Consider the following 15718-nt stretch of genomic DNA (forward strand, 5'->3'; position numbering starts at 1 on the left):
TGGGTTCACAACTTCACATATAGTACTAGTATCTTTTAATTTAATTTCACCTCCACTCAATCTCTCCTCCTCATACTTTGGAAGTGCAAAAAGCAATATCATGTCAACTCTTTCTGCCTTTTTTGTTGTCTCAGCGGTTGTTCTTTCTTGCTTTGCACTCACTGCTTATGGTGCTCTTTTCTCCTCCCTTCATCAAACTCTCGTACTCAATTCTTCGCCCACACAAGGACAAGGTATGCTTCTTCTTTTTTCTTGCTTGCTTTGAATAATCTCAATATATATTTTTCTCCTGTCTTTTGGGTAATAGATCTGTTTAAAAAAACCTTAAAAGAAAAAAGTATTCTAATTATATATTCATTCAATTTTTTTGCCAAGTTGACTTTCACTTGTAAAAAACAAATTATGAGTTGGCTATCGACCCATTATTAATGAATTTAATGATAACTTGTACGCCCTCCTTTCCTTAAAATATAAAATGATTAATGAATTTAAGTTTGCGATCTCCTAGTGGCTACCCGTTTCCGCAAAATCTGAAAACGTTTCTTGAGTTTTTTTCCCCAGTTGCATTGGGGGCCAACTAAGCATGTATGGGCAAGCTGCAAATTGACTTATTTTGAAAAGTATTTTTGTTTAAAAATATTTTTTGGAAAAATACTTTTGCAAAATAGTAGTTTGTGTTTGACCAATTCATTTGAGTAGTATTTTTTGCAAAGTATTTATTATGACAAAATTCAATTAAAAGATAAAACGTAACGTAAAAATATAAATTAAAATTTTCAATTAATATAAAATATAGTTATTCCTAAGAAATAGCATTTGTTTGGTATTACTTATTCTTTACATGATAATTTAAATATGTCAAAATATATCATACAATAAAAATTTAAAATCTACTATATTAGGAATAGGAAAAAGAGAATAAAAATATGATTAAAATAAAAAAAGAAGAAAGGTATAGTAAAAATAAAAAGAAAAAGAAAAATATTAAATTAATAAGGGATAATTTAAAAAATATAAATTTATTGTAAGGTTATTGTTGTCTTGAACAAATTAATTTTCTGCTTCTACTTTTTAGAAGAAGTTAGAATTTGTATCTTCTTCCCAAAAGCACAAAAACTGTTTCTGCTATTGTTCAAAAGTACTTTTTCATCTTGATTAAACACCTTAAATTTTTCAAAAAAAAAAAAATTTTTGACCTCCAAAAAGCTTGATCAAACAGGCTCTAAATTTGTATTTGCACAGGAAAGTCCACATCGGAGGTAAAGCACCCCTTAACAAAGGCAACTTCACACATAGTCTCGAACATGAGACTTGTAGTTAAAGATGAAAGAGTATTTACCATTTCACCTAAAATATGAAAATGTTAGGAAACCATGCAAGTTATTAGCATATTTTTTTGAGTATATTCCTTTAATTAATGGATGCTAGTATTGATACAGTGCTGCAATCTGGGGAAGGACAAGTGACAGTTACATGGTCATTGAACAAGAGCAACCCAGGTAGAACAGACTCAAATTACAAGAGAGTGAAGGTGAAATTATGTTATGCCCCAATAAGCCAAGTGGACAGAGGATGGAGGAAATCCGACGACAATCTCAAAAAAGACAAGTCTTGCAAATATAACATTGTCACAATGCCATACAATTCCTTAAACAACAATTTCACTTGGATTATAGACAAGGATGTTCCCACTGCTACCTATTTCATAAGGGCATATGTTTATGACTCTGTTGGTGAAGAGGTTGCCTATGGCCAAACCACTGATTCCCACAAGAAAATCAACTTGTTCCATATTTTGGCAATCACTGGCCGCCATGTTACTATTGACATCTGCGCCGCCTGCTTCTCCGCTTTCTCCATTATCTCCCTTGTCGGATTCTTCTTTATTGAGAAGAGAAAGACCAAAACTTCCCACCAAAAATGATCACCCTACCCTATATTTAATTTGTTTACTGCTCCATTATCATATTCAATTTGCCTTCCTGCAACTTAGGTGAAAGTAATAGTGATATTCTAGCTTGTTATATTTTTAGCTGTGTAAAATAATTACTACTATAGTTACTGCTTTCATTAATTGAGGCAGGTAAATGTGACGATGAGCATTTAGAAAAGTAAGCATTGGTAGGTAATTTGGTTGGGTAATGTGACATTATGAGAACGAAAGGCTTAGAAAAAAGCTTTAGGCGAAGACTTTCAATTAATAGTAACTCGTGTGTTCAACATGTTTGTTCACACCACAATGGGATGTCAGAGAAAGACTTTACTCATTACCATATTTTTCTACTTTCTTTGTGGGGTCTATTTTCTCTATCTTTGTAGGTGCCCAATTGTTTGTCGAACCAGTAAAATATTGCTTCATTTCTACACTAAATATCTGCAATCTGAAGCTGTAAAACAAAAGAAGTAACTCAACTATTCCAAATGATATGGCTGCTAATTGATAAAATGGATTTTACGCCAAAGATTAGTTGATCTTTCATTCCCTAATTCGACATGTTGTACAAAGAAGAAAGGAACCACAAATTGTAAAAGTTACCACAAAACCAACGGACTCGGTGTGAAATCGAAAGTTCATGGCCTTAGTTTATCAGTAGTAGCTGTGATATATGAGAAAATTTTCAATTTTATCACTAGAACTCCAAATGCGGACGTTAAATAGGGAAAGGAATTTTTTTCACATGCCCAACTTTAGTTAAGAGATTGAGAGGTAACTATTGTTGTTGTAAACTATCCAAGAAGTTCAAGATAGTGATATGCTTGAATAGGGAAGCCACACCTACGAAGTACCAAGAGAGCTCTAACGCAGATTTTCTTGGTATTGTTTTCAAACATGGATATGACTATTGTTGGATATTTAGGATAGTTAATTAGTAATAATTTTTTTACTAATTAGCTCTCCTCTAGCCCAAGAGCTGTGTATTCTTTCCTGGTGGTTGGATTAATTACCAGTCCCCATAGGTATATGCTAGTAGTAGTAGCTAAGAGAGGTCAACTCCAGAAACATAAACTAGTAATCAGCTATGTGATTAACAGAGAAAATTTTCCCCTTCATTTACATATCTAACATCATTTTCAAATGCCAATAATCTAAGATACATCTGCCATAATAATGCAACTAGTAGTATGAAGCAAACAAGTTCAGATAAGAGAGTAGAAACACATGATAAATGTATCCATCGTTAGATTTACTGATTCATCCAGAGTACAACCATGTTTATTACAGGACAGAATCAACTTTTGGAACTCTAAGGATTCAGGCTAAACCTAAATCGACATACAGGAATTTTCAAGACACCCTGGAAGTCAAGAATAGAGTCCAATACGTACCTCATCCATGGAGCAGCCGCAATATCTGGGTGTAAGCAACGTAACTTACATCAAAACCATGCCCGTTTTGCATTTCCTGGGAATTATGCTTTCTCAACATACTGTATAGCTGATATCATATTTATAACCACTAAAAGTAGGTACAATTTACACCTGTAGCTTTTTATTTTTGGTTGTAAGTATGGTCTAGTGACCAAAAACCATCTCACTGCTCTTCATTCTATCATTACCAAAAAGTGATAATCTATCATTGAAAGCATCAATGTGTCCAAAAGCATCAGTTCCAGGAGGGCACTCAAGAGCTGCTTCAAGGACCCGATGATGTACACCATGGGAGTCAACCGATTGTCCACCTTTATGGGCATGTCCACCTAGACAGACCTTCACACAGCTATAACGATGTATCACGTCCAGCACTTCATCATAATTCCACAACAACGCTGCAAAAGATGAAGCTCCAGGATCCAAAGGCAGATGGCAACACACTACTACATTTTGATTCAACTCCGTAGCTTCCTGAAGGACATGATCCAGCCATTCCAATTGTTCTTTCCCGACGCCTCCGTTGAACTTGAGAAATCTTCTCTCTAATCCCACAAGTCCATTTGGACTGTTTTTGTCTGAATTTGGGTTTCTCTCCTGAAGAACTTTTAAGGCCTTCAAAGTATTAGGGTGATCCTCTGGCCAACCAATGGCACTGATATCATAACCATCTAAGATTACAAATCTGTATTCTGGAATTGGAGAAAAATCAAAATAGGCACGTCCATCATGGCCAGGAATTCTCAACAGAGGAAGCAACTTGTCCCGAGGAAGATTGTAAAGGCAGTGATTGCCAATCATGTGATAAACAGGGCCATCGAACTTATCAAATTCATCAACAATTTTCTTCACAGCAATCATTGACTGGTCTTTGGGACAAAACCCATCAACAATGTCACCAAAATGAAGAACAAATTTTGGCTTTTCTTGATTCCATCTCTGAACTGCCCTCTGCAACACACAAATACTGTGCCGATAATACCTAGGAACACCAAGGAAGGAGCAGCCATCAGGAATATCAGCATATTGGACATCTGATATGATCCCAAAGGAGAGAAGTGGCTGCTTCCCCTGTGGACATAGAAGGCCATTTGCATATCCCATTGTGCACCACTCCTTATTTTGCAAGGTTAAGTTGTCAATTGTTTAGTCACACTCTGAAAGAGAAGCAATCAAAGCTGCGGTTGTTCTGGATTTCTAATTTATCAAAGCAGTGAAGGTTTTCTGAACAGTAAAACAATCATAATATCAAACAGTATTACCAAAATAATTCTATTACGATGCCTAAGTTGAATCAGAAAGCAAAAGACAAAACTAGCATGCTTATGAAAATAAAACAAAAAAACAAATCTAAGTGAGAACTCAAATCAACTACTACTTTACTAGGTTGCTCCATTATTCAATACACACTAGATTCATAAAGACAGAAACTAGTATCCTTGATATTAGGCTGTTCTCCTCTGCTCCTCTGACATAGTCTACGTCTGACATCGCTCTTCTGAGCTCATTGGACAGATCTTCCAGAAATCTTTGCTGGGCTTATTTTTCACATTCAACCTTGATGGCACATGATGAGCTCCCCCCCCCATCTCCAACCCTCATCTATTTTTACCAGTTCAGCTACTCTATGGCAGTCAAAGCAGTCGCTCACTCAAAGACCAACTCAGTCCTCCAGACGAATTACAATTTATAGAATGAACATTTCAATCAGAATGAATTGTGAATTTTAATCTGTGATTGTGTTTTTGCATGCACTTGGTTTTTTTCGGGCACAAAATTTACAAACTGAGGCTAAATGACCTCGTACTGAAGGACATAATGTTAGCCAAAAAAGACTACGGGACTTCATCAAGGACACCAAAATCGCCCATCTAATCACAAAGAAAAGAAAGACTCTTGATTTCTGCTCAATTTCATTAAACTCGTCACTTCCTAACTATAATAACACAACAGAATTTAAGAACTGTCAAGCACACTGGATCTGTCATAGATGTTCTTGCAGGAAAGGCTATGCTAAGACGTGTGGTCGACGCCTGGAAGTACCTATTGATGGAAAGGGGCTCTAAGCAATCCCGAGCAAAAAGGCGTGTCGAAGTGAAAGCCCATGGGCTTACATTCGTGCACGAGCCTCTGCAAACAGGTTTAAAAGCGGTAGATAGCCTGGTTATTCTAGGTTGTGGTCAATAGGGGGTGGGGTTGGATTTTTTTTCAAGCTATTTCCGGTTGTAACCTCATTTAAACTATGATCACACATAGCCCTGATCCAAGGGCGGATTTAGGGGGTCGGAAGTGGGGTCACCCGAATCCCCTTCGCCGAAAAATTACATTGTATATATATAAGGCAAAATTTATTTTGTATCTCTATATATTACATTTTGAATCCCCTTGACATAGCCCAAAAGCATAGCTTAGTGATCAAGGAGGAGGTTCAAAACCTTTGTGAAGTCATTGGTTCCATTTCCACTAGCAACAGTTCTATTTTAATTTTTAACTTTTTTTCTTTTTTGAATCCCCTTAGTGAAAATCCTGTCTCCGCCACTACCCTGGTCTTTCCATTAAATCTATAGGCATGTACCAAAAAAATCATGGTTCAAAGATCCTTGCTCCATCTAGAAATTTGAACATGATTTACAACTAACGGAGAATTTCAGAAAGAGGCCATCGCCAGAAGCAGTAATCGGGATGAAAACCCTCAATGATAGGCACAGCCAATACAAATATATGATGGGAGGAAGTCAAACCTAGTTGTTTTGAAGTTAATGATTACTACTCCATCTATTTTAGTGCGAGCATATCTGCACTGCTATAGACTCTCCTATTATTATATATTTTCTTTTGATCTTTGTGATATAGCAAACCCCACCCTCCGCCACTCCATACACAGGAGCCCAACAATGATTTTTTTCACATTGAGCACAGTACAGAAAAGGTTCTCAAAGAAAAGAGCATAGGTTTTATCATATGAAAACCAAAGAAAAGAAATGTCACAATTATCAGTAAAAGAAAAAAAAAATGTGATACAAAGTGCATTAAGAAAAGCTCCATCGAATAGACCCTAAAACAGTAAGGAGGAAGAATCTGGAAAACAAATACTCCATCATGGTTTGTTTATAATATGTAAAAGCTTAGCTTTAATTTGGAGCTCCCCATTTGAGAAAAACCAACATAACTTATGCCTTAATCACAATTTCAGGGATATAAGTTGCTTCTACTATGATTATCAGAAATATTTCTGTTCTCAATTAATGAGATTCAAATTGTTACATAAAGGGAATCACATCATAAAAAAAATAATTATGAGGAATTTAGAGGGAGCGAGGATACAAGAATACAGAAGCCTTATAAATATTCAGTACAAACTCCAATGGCTTCCACAGAGATTCAGGGGAAAGGGGTAAAACAACAAAGACAGAAGAAGCATTATCTATAATCGGCTCAAACATATACACATCCGCATAAATAGCTCAATGTCGACTCAGTGAAATGACAAAATTCGAAAGATCTGGGGTAGAAAGACAAATATTAACGTACCCAAATTGTCTCTTTTCGATTAAGTCTGCAGAAAGAAGGCTTGGGGAAGAAGAGAGAAATGGAGAATAGGCGTCGGTCGACCGACAAAGACAAGAGACCACACAGAGCTGGTAAGTACTAAGTAGAGAGAGAGCTCTTCACAATGTTTGATTGGTCAAAGATGATACCCCGAAATCTGGAAAAACAAAGAAAAACAAGCAATCATAATAAGCGCTGCCACGTGTAGAAAACTTCTTTTCCTGTATTTGTTTTTCCCATTCTTTCCCAATAATAATTAGTAGATCTCTGGGAATGTAGCCCGCCTTCACTCCAATTATTATATTTATACAGTTATAAAATTTTGTAAAATAGATACCAGAGTAGTATTCTATTGGAAAAATGATATTGTATAGCCGCTGTAAAAATAATAGTCGAAATAATATATAAAAATTATATATATATACATTATGTATGTTATATACAAAAATTATATAAATTTTATATATTTTTCGACTATCAGATGTAATAGTTTCTGGCGCAGGCTAAAAGTAATAATACCTCTATTATATTAGGTTCGCCTTTTTTCTTGATGGTTTGGAATAATTAATCCCAGTATAAAATTTTGCATGAGTTTGATTGGATGCATAAGAAAAAGTAATTGCTATATAACTAATACAATATTTTTATTGGAAATATTAAATAATACATTTATTTTATTATATGTAGAATCTATGTGTTATTTTATGTAGGATATAATGTGCAATAACAATAAATATATTAGCAATGGAAGAATTAAGCTATTTAAAAACAAAATTACGCTTCTAAAGTCATATATAGCAGTCTTCTCATTATTACGTGATTAGTATGAGTATTGGTACTTTATATTCAAAATAAAGAAAGTTGGTTTGGATAATTTATAGACATAAGATAATAGGATAGTTATAATTTCGTGAAGTTAGTTATTAGACAACTGGGTTCCTATTTGATGATTAGGATTTGAGAGTTAATTCCCTAAAATGGTCACCCAATTTATATGATTATCTTACCAAAATTACTTTTCTTTAGTTTGGGACAATAAAATCACTCAACTAATATTTTTTGACTCAAAAAATAAAGCACCCATTTAACATGCCATGTCATATAAAAAATATATTTTTAATGATAAATTTTATTTATCACAAATAATTCTTTTAATTTCCTAGCAAACATTGATCTAATTAATATGATATTTCTGTAATGTATTTTAAACTATTCTAAAAAGTATTACTGAGTAGATAGAATCTTATGACTTTCGAAACTTAAATTGGATATTCAGAGTAAAAATATTGATGATATATTTTTCCTTTATAATATAGTTATAAGAAATTTCTAAATTTACTGCTTTATGTTAATTTTTTAAAATATTTTTACTTATAAGTTTATGATAATAATACATTTGTGCAAATAATTATAATTGCATATTTGAAAATAATATATATCTGATAAGACTATCAAAATTTCAAAATAGTACATCATTTTAATGGGACTATCTAGTGAATTTTATCTTAATATATGTTGTTAAATATATTTAGTTTTAAATTCTAATTTGAAACTTTATCTTTCAATTATCAATTTAAATTTGTTAGTACATTTCTTATTAACTTTGTCCTAACTTTCATTAGTTTTGTTCTAATTTTGTTGTATGTCATTTTCTTTGAAGCGCCACTTCTAACTACATTGCAAACTACCCGCTTCATAATATATAGTACTATATATAGAGAAAGATTTTTTTGTTAAAAATAATAATTTGTTGTTTAAAATTAGATTCATTTTCTTATTGGGTGGGTTAAATGGGTATAAGAGACATGAATTAAATGAGTTTTAGTATTAAATATATATTTTTAAATATGAGATGGCACCAAATAAGTGTTTTTTTTAATTTCTAAATTAAATAACACTAGTTAAGTGACTTTATTGTCTCAAGCCAAACAAGAATGACTTTGAAAGGATATTATCTTAAGTTTGGTACCATCCAAAGAATTAACTCTAACTTTTGTTCCATATAGCTGTTCACTTTTTGTCCATTGATCGCTATAGTGGCCTTATGAGCAAATTACTATTGACTTCAAACAATTGAGGGTAATGTTGGGATTACGAAAAGTTAAAAGGGATACAAATATAAAATGATTGGTCAACCAAAATAAATTTGACAATATTGCCAAACACTAAAAAAGAACAAAACTAAAAGAGCTTTAAAGCTTATTTAAGCATAACGAATACAAACACCTTCAATATTTTGTAGGGGAAACAAAAGTACAACCATTATTTTCCTCCATCTATTACAATCACACTTAAACCAGGTAAAAATAAAAAGAAAGGTAAGAAACGGAACAACCAAAGCATGTGCACAGCATAAAATTCCTGTATAATCCATGTCCTATGCAGAAAAAATGAGGCTGGCATAATGCTCCTCTAGGCCTTCCCTTGCCAAGTATGGTGAAGGGAAGTAAACTTTTATTTGTCTCGAGTAAATACCACTGTCTGTCTAGCTTTCGTCTTGTTTAAGCAGAGCTTGATCGTCCATTATCACGAGGTTGAAGTATTTGATTGATTAGCTGCTCTGGTAATCTCTTTGTTGCCTGCACAAAGGGGGTTCAAAAAGAAAACACTCAAAAGTCGATATCTAACTGAATGTCCCTATCACATGCTCAGTGCAGTTTTTCAAATCATGACTTGGGCAACATTAGGATTGTCAAGTTACATGGATACACTCATTTTGCTAATACAGAAAATGAGGAAACAAACCTGAAAGTGTCTCATGTGCAGAACCGGCTCACAACCAACATCCGCAATTTGTTTTCCCTTGGGGGTTCGCAAACTGAATCGTCCTGCCTCATAAGCTGAAAGTTCGGCTTTGCCATGGGGCAAGCTCTGGCAAACTTTTAGCAACGAGCTAAGAGAGTTCATCTGACAGATAAAGGATGTAAGCAAATGAGAATCCATCTTTAGAAAAGTAATAGGTTCTATATGGTCCAGGAAGACATCCACTACAAAACTGCACTTATGAAGTTGAAGTGTAAAATGTAGCAGTAAGTTATTCTATGTCAACAATGCAACATTTGAAACAGCATAACATGTAGCAATAAGTCATTCTATGTCAACAATGCAACATGAACCAGAATAGAAGAGCTTGCCCCATCCATGAGTAAATATTTCATAGTAGCCTCATTAGACCGTACATCAAGGCACCTATTTGGAGCAACCATCTATAGAAAGATCGGAAACCATTATCATGCCAGGGCTACAGCTTATTCACTTAACTCCACAAAACACATGAAAAGGGTAACATGACCGCCCTGCATTTACATTCTAGCCAAAGTTATTTCATTTAAGTCCACATATGATTTGCATGGTAGCTAAAAAATAATTGAAAAAGAAACGTGAAGATTTTTTTTCGGTTCAAGCGTGGGGAGTGACAAATGAGAATGAAGTTCTGAAATCGGGAGAGTGGCACGAGGATTCCTAAGCCGCGCTAGACCTATCACTTCACAATGAAAAACAGGAGAATATGAAGGTATGCATTCAACCATTGAAAGAACATTTCTTGACCAATACTCTCTGCCTTCACAATCCCCTATGAACATTTTTTCCAAGCAGGTCGAATATGGCGCATCCGCCAATCCCCATAATGCACTCCCCTTACATACACAGGCAATAGGATACAAAGATTGTTGACAGAATTCTTCTCTAATATGCACTAAGAATATGAGTGATATGGAAGAAAACAAACAACACTTATGTTTAGTTTATTTTTGGCAAATACCAAACCGTAACAGCTAGGAACTGAGAGAATTAGTCAGTACAAAGAAAAAAAGAAGCAGGCAATAGATGACAGACAAATAATGCTAACCTTCATATATGGACAGGAGGCACATCCACCATGTAGAGAACACCCCTCTCCACTTGCAACTCCAGGTATAATATTGACCTTATTTTGGTCCAGAGGCGAACCCGTAGATGTTCTTGTCACTGATTCTGACGAGACAGGAAAGACAATCTCAACACTTACTTTTGCTCCACCGGAAGAGGAGTCAGCAGAACCTAGTAATTTACCGACTGCTGCAACTATTGCCGTAATCATTCCTGATTCCGTTCCCAAAACAAACTGAAGATGTTCATCTACGTTTCTATTCAAGGACTCTTCTACCCTTTCTTTGATAAAGTCGAGTATGTTCGAGGTAGAACCTACTACTCCCATGCCCCTTTTCTTCGCTTCCATTGCCAGGGAAAACATTTCACCAGGAACTTCAAAGTGTGCAGTAAGGAATGCATCCCCATACATTTCATTTATCTTCTCCACAACTTCATGACCAAAGAGGTGATGAACAATACATGTCCCATCCTGGAGGGGAAAAGCAAAGGAGACAAAGGTTATTTATTAATTAAAATGATGACGGGGGATAGCAGACCTGAACAATATCATACAGCAAATTGAAGCATTATTGATGGTTCTCAGATAAAGCTTTGAGGAGATCAGTCCTTTCCTCAAAGCTTCCGCTTGACCAATGCTTCAAATTAAATTACAGTAAAGAATGGCCATTAAGACCTCCTTCATTTCCATGAGTGTAAAAAACTCAGAATTACCTGAAAATAATGCAGTCGAGGAAGCAAAGATTTAATGGAGATTCTGTTGTGCAAAGGATGTATCGCAGAAATTTCTTCATCAGTCATCGTGGACATCTGGGTGAACAATTCCGCAATGTTTGAACCCATGTAGGTATCAGGACCATACAACACTTCCAAGTCAGGTACTTCAGCAAATGCCTGGATCGATATTAGATGCAGCTTCATTAGTTGAAGAAGATATACTGATATTTAATCATTGAAAAGACAAAAGATGAATTATGAAGAACTTGAAAAAAAAAAACTAAATCAATGGAAATAACCAACAAACCTGCAGAATAGTTTGCACAACATTAGAGGAAGTACATGTTATAGTCGGAACAAGCTCATGAGAATATGCTTTTGTCTCCAGTGAAGTATTTATGTACACAACATGCAGAGATGGAGAAGAAGTTGAAGCTGTTTTAAGATAATCCAAGTATGCTGGGCTGGCTGCAGCATCAGCCAAAGAACAACCAATGCGTTCGTCCGACATCCGATAAACTCCAACCTACAAAAAGAAGTATTAATACATGCAGAATATATTAGAGACGGCATACTTGCACCTGCCTGTCAAGTTATGTAAATAGATATAATCCATTAAACTATCAATATCCAAAAAGAGCATAGTCCCAAAATAACATGGCAAATCTCAAAGGCTTGGAAGCTTCATACATTGACTTGCTCTTGCTATTTTACCTATTTTGTTGCCACAGTGCACTTTAAACTAAGCTCATAAATGTTACTAAATTAAGACGTTCAGTTAAATGGAATGTTCAGCAGAGATCAAGCCTTAAAGATACAAATAAAAAATATAACAAGCAACCAGTGTTTATTTTTGGTGTTCATTAACTTCTCCTTCTGTTAATTTCGTTCCGCCTGAGGGGGGAAGCATTCTACATCTACAGGTAGAGGGGGATATCAAGGGTATTTGAGTGGAAATAGATTTGAGTTGCCAAATTCACCTACAAATGCGCTTCAGATTCATTAACTTCACTGATCAGTAAGATGATATTCCTTGGTCCAAAACCTACCCCCCCCCCCCAAACACACACACACACAGAGAAAGTGAACAGTTGTAGCTCCTGAATACTTTTTTCATAGTCTAGACCATTTACCCTTGAAGATAAACTCATGTGCACAATGAAATTGGTAATATACAGAAAAGATTTCATTTTCATAGCAGAAAACTGGACCTGTATAAAGCAGAAGATACCTATCAACCAAGTATACCTTAGGTTCAACAAAGATCAACAACATAGGGGATTATTTCACAGGAAAACAGCCAGATGGAAAATTTCCAAGTAGGAATCCAATTGAGCGGTAAACAGAGAACTTAACATGTGACAATTCATTGTGCATCTATCAGCGGAAGAAACTGTTCCCTGCTGCTCTTTTAATATTGTGTATATCATATGCAGAAAAACTTAGGGTTTTCTTTGTAAATTTTGCACATTGTCTAGCACGAGGAAATCAATTAGAATGGTACTCCCAACTGGTTGACCAAGCAAACACGGACTAACTTAGAAGTCAGGTCATCACTACAAAGCACTCATATAATAGAACACAAAAACGGGGGATGTGTCTACCTCTGGGAATCCAGCTAGATCAAGAATGGCTCGCACATTCTCTGACATGAAATCTACACCCAATACAGATATATATTCACATCCAGCTTTTGCCATACTGACAGCTTTATCAGCCATGACTAAAGAATCAGATATATGTATATGGGGCCAAAGCTTCTGCGCTGCAGTTAGAACACCTTGCACCTCAGGGTCCATGTAGAAATGAGCAACAACTCCTATTTTCTTCTCCTTTAGCAAATTGGCAAGTTTTTGGACCCTTGATTCATCAGGAAACAGGAACCTTGCCTGCAATTACAATAGAAACTAACTTAGGACTTTAAATGTCAGGAAGTTCAAGCCTCACTAATACTAAACGTGTATCTTTCTTTCCTTTTTGCCATAATGTGAATCTCTCTTTTCTCCTTGCCCTATAAACATAAATGAGCTATATTTTCAGATTGTGCCTAGAATATGTATGGATCCTAACTAAATTGAAGATAACAACAAACGGTAAACAGTAATCTAGGACACAAAACAAATGATGAACAAGCATTTCCTAAATGCCTAAAATGTTCAAGTAAAGAAGAAAGAGTACCTGGGCTTCAGCGTAGCTGCCTTGGGGTTGGATACCATCAGCTGTGATTACTAGAGATGGAAAGAGCTCGCCGCGCGGCCTGCCTTCACGCTCCGCAACTAAGGCCCTTGTCCTTTTCTGCATGCTGACCAACACATTATGCCACGTATTCGCCCTAGATGCCGATCCTTTCCCGTTCAACCCCGCAACATTCAAAGCATTCAAGTCCTCCGTTTTCAACGCCAGCACCTCATCGGGAGTAGCCCCGTCCAGCAGCGAAACCAAACACGCGCAAAACCCTTTAGTTATTTCCGAGTCACTGTCCGCCAAAAATTTCATCCTGTTCTCAGCCTCATCGAAACTCACGTTCAGCCATACCTGTGTAGTGCAACCCGGTACGCGATTCTCAGGGGTTTTGAAGGACGCGTCCATTGGAGGGAGGAGTGTGGAGTAGTGCAAGAGGCGTTTCACGCGGTCCATTGGTTCGACGAGGGACTGGAATTCAGAGATCAGGAGTTGGAGCTTGGCATCGGAAGGCGCGTGAGGCTGAGATTGTTGAGAAGGGAAGGAAGTCACAGCTGAACACGTAAAGGTTGAATTGTTTGAGGGTTTTTTGGAATCAGGGTTTGGTGGGAATGAAGCTTGTATGCATTTAACGAGGGGTCTAAAGGTAGAAGGCAGAGTAAAGACAGAGGGTGGTGCTCTAGGAATGAGTTTAGAACTAAAAAGGGGACATGGGGATTTCGAAAACAAGGAAGATTTCATGACTAAATTTGCGGCATCCATCACAGATTCTTGTGTGTAAGCAGGGGAGGAAGAAAAAAGTTTGGAAAGAAGACAGAGAAATGAAAGTTTTTTTTTTTTTGGGGTGAGGAAGAAATTAGAGACTGAGGGGTTAACGAGTTATCGAAGTGCGGAAAATGGCGGTAGGGAAGTTGGATTTGGATGTGCAGAAGAGAGAGGAGAGGACAAAGGGAACGGGAGGAGGAGGGCCTTGCAAATTAATGGTAGCAAATTGAAATTCCGACGATGGCCACCTATAATCACCCGCGAAAATGGTCAGCACAAAAATTATATAAATTATTATATTGACAATAAGTAATTTGTTTTTTAAAATCTGCTTAAGTTTTGATGGTCAAAACCTCAATTGGAATTAAGCTTTGGTATTCCAAATAAATACTGAAACTATTGGACCTGACATTTGATTAAAAAGGAGCCCAACTCTGTTCACAGCCCAATTTCTCTTTAACTAATTTCAATCCAAATTAGACCCAGATTTCTTTCAAGTCTAATCTATGGTTAATCGAAAGAAACAGTAAACTATGATGAAACAATATTAAGCAAACGAACACAGAAAAAAACTCAAAGATCACAGTGAAGCATAATATGAACCAATATCGGAAAAGTAAAGAAGAGGAAATGGACCTTTAGTAGAAAAAAGCTCTTCAGTAATATTAGAAGCTCCAAAGAAACTTTAGAAAAGTGCTGGAATCGAAGACCTTTTCTGCTGCTATCTCTCAGCTCTTAGTGTCTATGCTTATGTGTTGTGTGATTATATATAATGTGCTTTGGGGAGCAAGAATGAAATTATGTTGTGGAATTCTGAGTTAGAGAGGTGTGTGCATCAATTGTTTAATGTAGAGAAAACGTGTGCTCCCAACAAAATATTTTTTGTTAGTGTCTTTGGAGTGCTAACAACCATGTGCAGCTGAGATGTAGTCATTTATGATTGGGAGGAATCGTTGCCGTGGCAACACTTGATTGGTTCTCCTTTTGTTTTTTAGTTTTCTTTTAAAAATAAACAAAATATTATCTAAATACTTCTAGTCTAGGAAAAATATGGCAATCAAATAATTAATCTAAGAAAATTTCAAACGTGATTAGCTTATTTATTAAAGGTTAGATTAAAATAAAATTTGATTTTTAATTTATTTCAAAATAAAATAAAAGTCAATATGTAGACCTAAAAGAAAAACACTAAAATGGTACAAGACTGAGATATGGTAAAAAAAAAAAATTAGGTGTTCGCAATTACTCCAGGATATAGTAATTATCT

The 15718-nt window shown here is 35.7% G+C and overlaps 3 protein-coding genes across 4 annotated transcripts; 1 reads left to right on the forward strand and 2 right to left on the reverse strand.

Annotated features, from left to right (window-relative positions):
* LOC107817198 (high-affinity nitrate transporter 3.1) lies at positions 1–2283 on the forward strand. Its single transcript, XM_016642985.2, has 2 exons — positions 1–233; positions 1440–2283. The coding sequence occupies exons 1-2, from the start codon at positions 101–103 to the stop codon at positions 1922–1924; spliced, it is 618 nt and encodes a 205-aa protein (XP_016498471.1). The 5' UTR covers positions 1–100; the 3' UTR covers positions 1925–2283.
* Positions 2284–3145: 862 nt separating this feature from the next.
* LOC107817197 (manganese-dependent ADP-ribose/CDP-alcohol diphosphatase) lies at positions 3146–7077 on the reverse strand. 2 transcript variants are annotated; one of them, XM_016642983.2, is made up of 2 exons: positions 6901–7077; positions 3146–4526 (listed from the first exon to the last, which is right to left on the reverse strand). In XM_016642983.2, the coding sequence occupies exon 2, from the start codon at positions 4471–4473 to the stop codon at positions 3514–3516; it is 960 nt and encodes a 319-aa protein (XP_016498469.2). In that variant the 5' UTR covers positions 4474–4526; positions 6901–7077; the 3' UTR covers positions 3146–3513. The 2 variants fall into 2 exon arrangements, with proteins under 2 accessions (XP_016498469.2, XP_016498468.2); XM_016642982.2 differs by having other exon boundaries at positions 3146–4593.
* Positions 7078–9090: 2013 nt separating this feature from the next.
* On the reverse strand, positions 9091–15355 carry LOC107817199 (quinolinate synthase, chloroplastic-like). The gene is made up of 8 exons (XM_016642986.2): positions 15088–15355; positions 13684–14699; positions 13110–13394; positions 11813–12031; positions 11503–11682; positions 10769–11260; positions 9664–9825; positions 9091–9497 (listed from the first exon to the last, which is right to left on the reverse strand). Exons 2-8 carry the CDS (start codon positions 14446–14448, stop codon positions 9420–9422), a joined length of 2181 nt encoding a protein of 726 aa, XP_016498472.2. The 5' UTR covers positions 14449–14699; positions 15088–15355; the 3' UTR covers positions 9091–9419.
* Between the last annotated feature and the right edge of the window lie 363 nt (positions 15356–15718).

Source organism: Nicotiana tabacum, chromosome 4 (genome assembly GCF_000715075.1).
Source record: "Nicotiana tabacum cultivar K326 chromosome 4, ASM71507v2, whole genome shotgun sequence".
Taxonomy (NCBI): Eukaryota; Viridiplantae; Streptophyta; class Magnoliopsida; order Solanales; family Solanaceae; genus Nicotiana; species Nicotiana tabacum.

Excerpts from the sequence above, each read along its gene's own strand:
- LOC107817198 (XM_016642985.2), top strand. The coding sequence starts at position 101 with ATGTCAACTCTTTCTGCCTTTTTTGTTGTCTCAGCGGTTGTTCTTTCT. Across the intron at positions 234-1,439 it reads TTCGCCCACACAAGGACAAG|TGCTGCAATCTGGGGAAGGA; the intron begins GTATGCTTCTTC and ends GTATTGATACAG.
- LOC107817199 (XM_016642986.2), bottom strand. The coding sequence starts at position 14,448 with ATGGATGCCGCAAATTTAGTCATGAAATCTTCCTTGTTTTCGAAATCC. Across the intron at positions 12,032-13,109 it reads ATCTAGCTGGATTCCCAGAG|GTTGGAGTTTATCGGATGTC; the intron begins GTAGACACATCC and ends TTCTTTTTGTAG. Across the intron at positions 9,498-9,663 it reads TGCACATGAGACACTTTCAG|GCAACAAAGAGATTACCAGA; the intron begins GTTTGTTTCCTC and ends CCCTTTGTGCAG.
- LOC107817197 (XM_016642983.2), bottom strand. The coding sequence starts at position 4,473 with ATGGGATATGCAAATGGCCTTCTATGTCCACAGGGGAAGCAGCCACTT.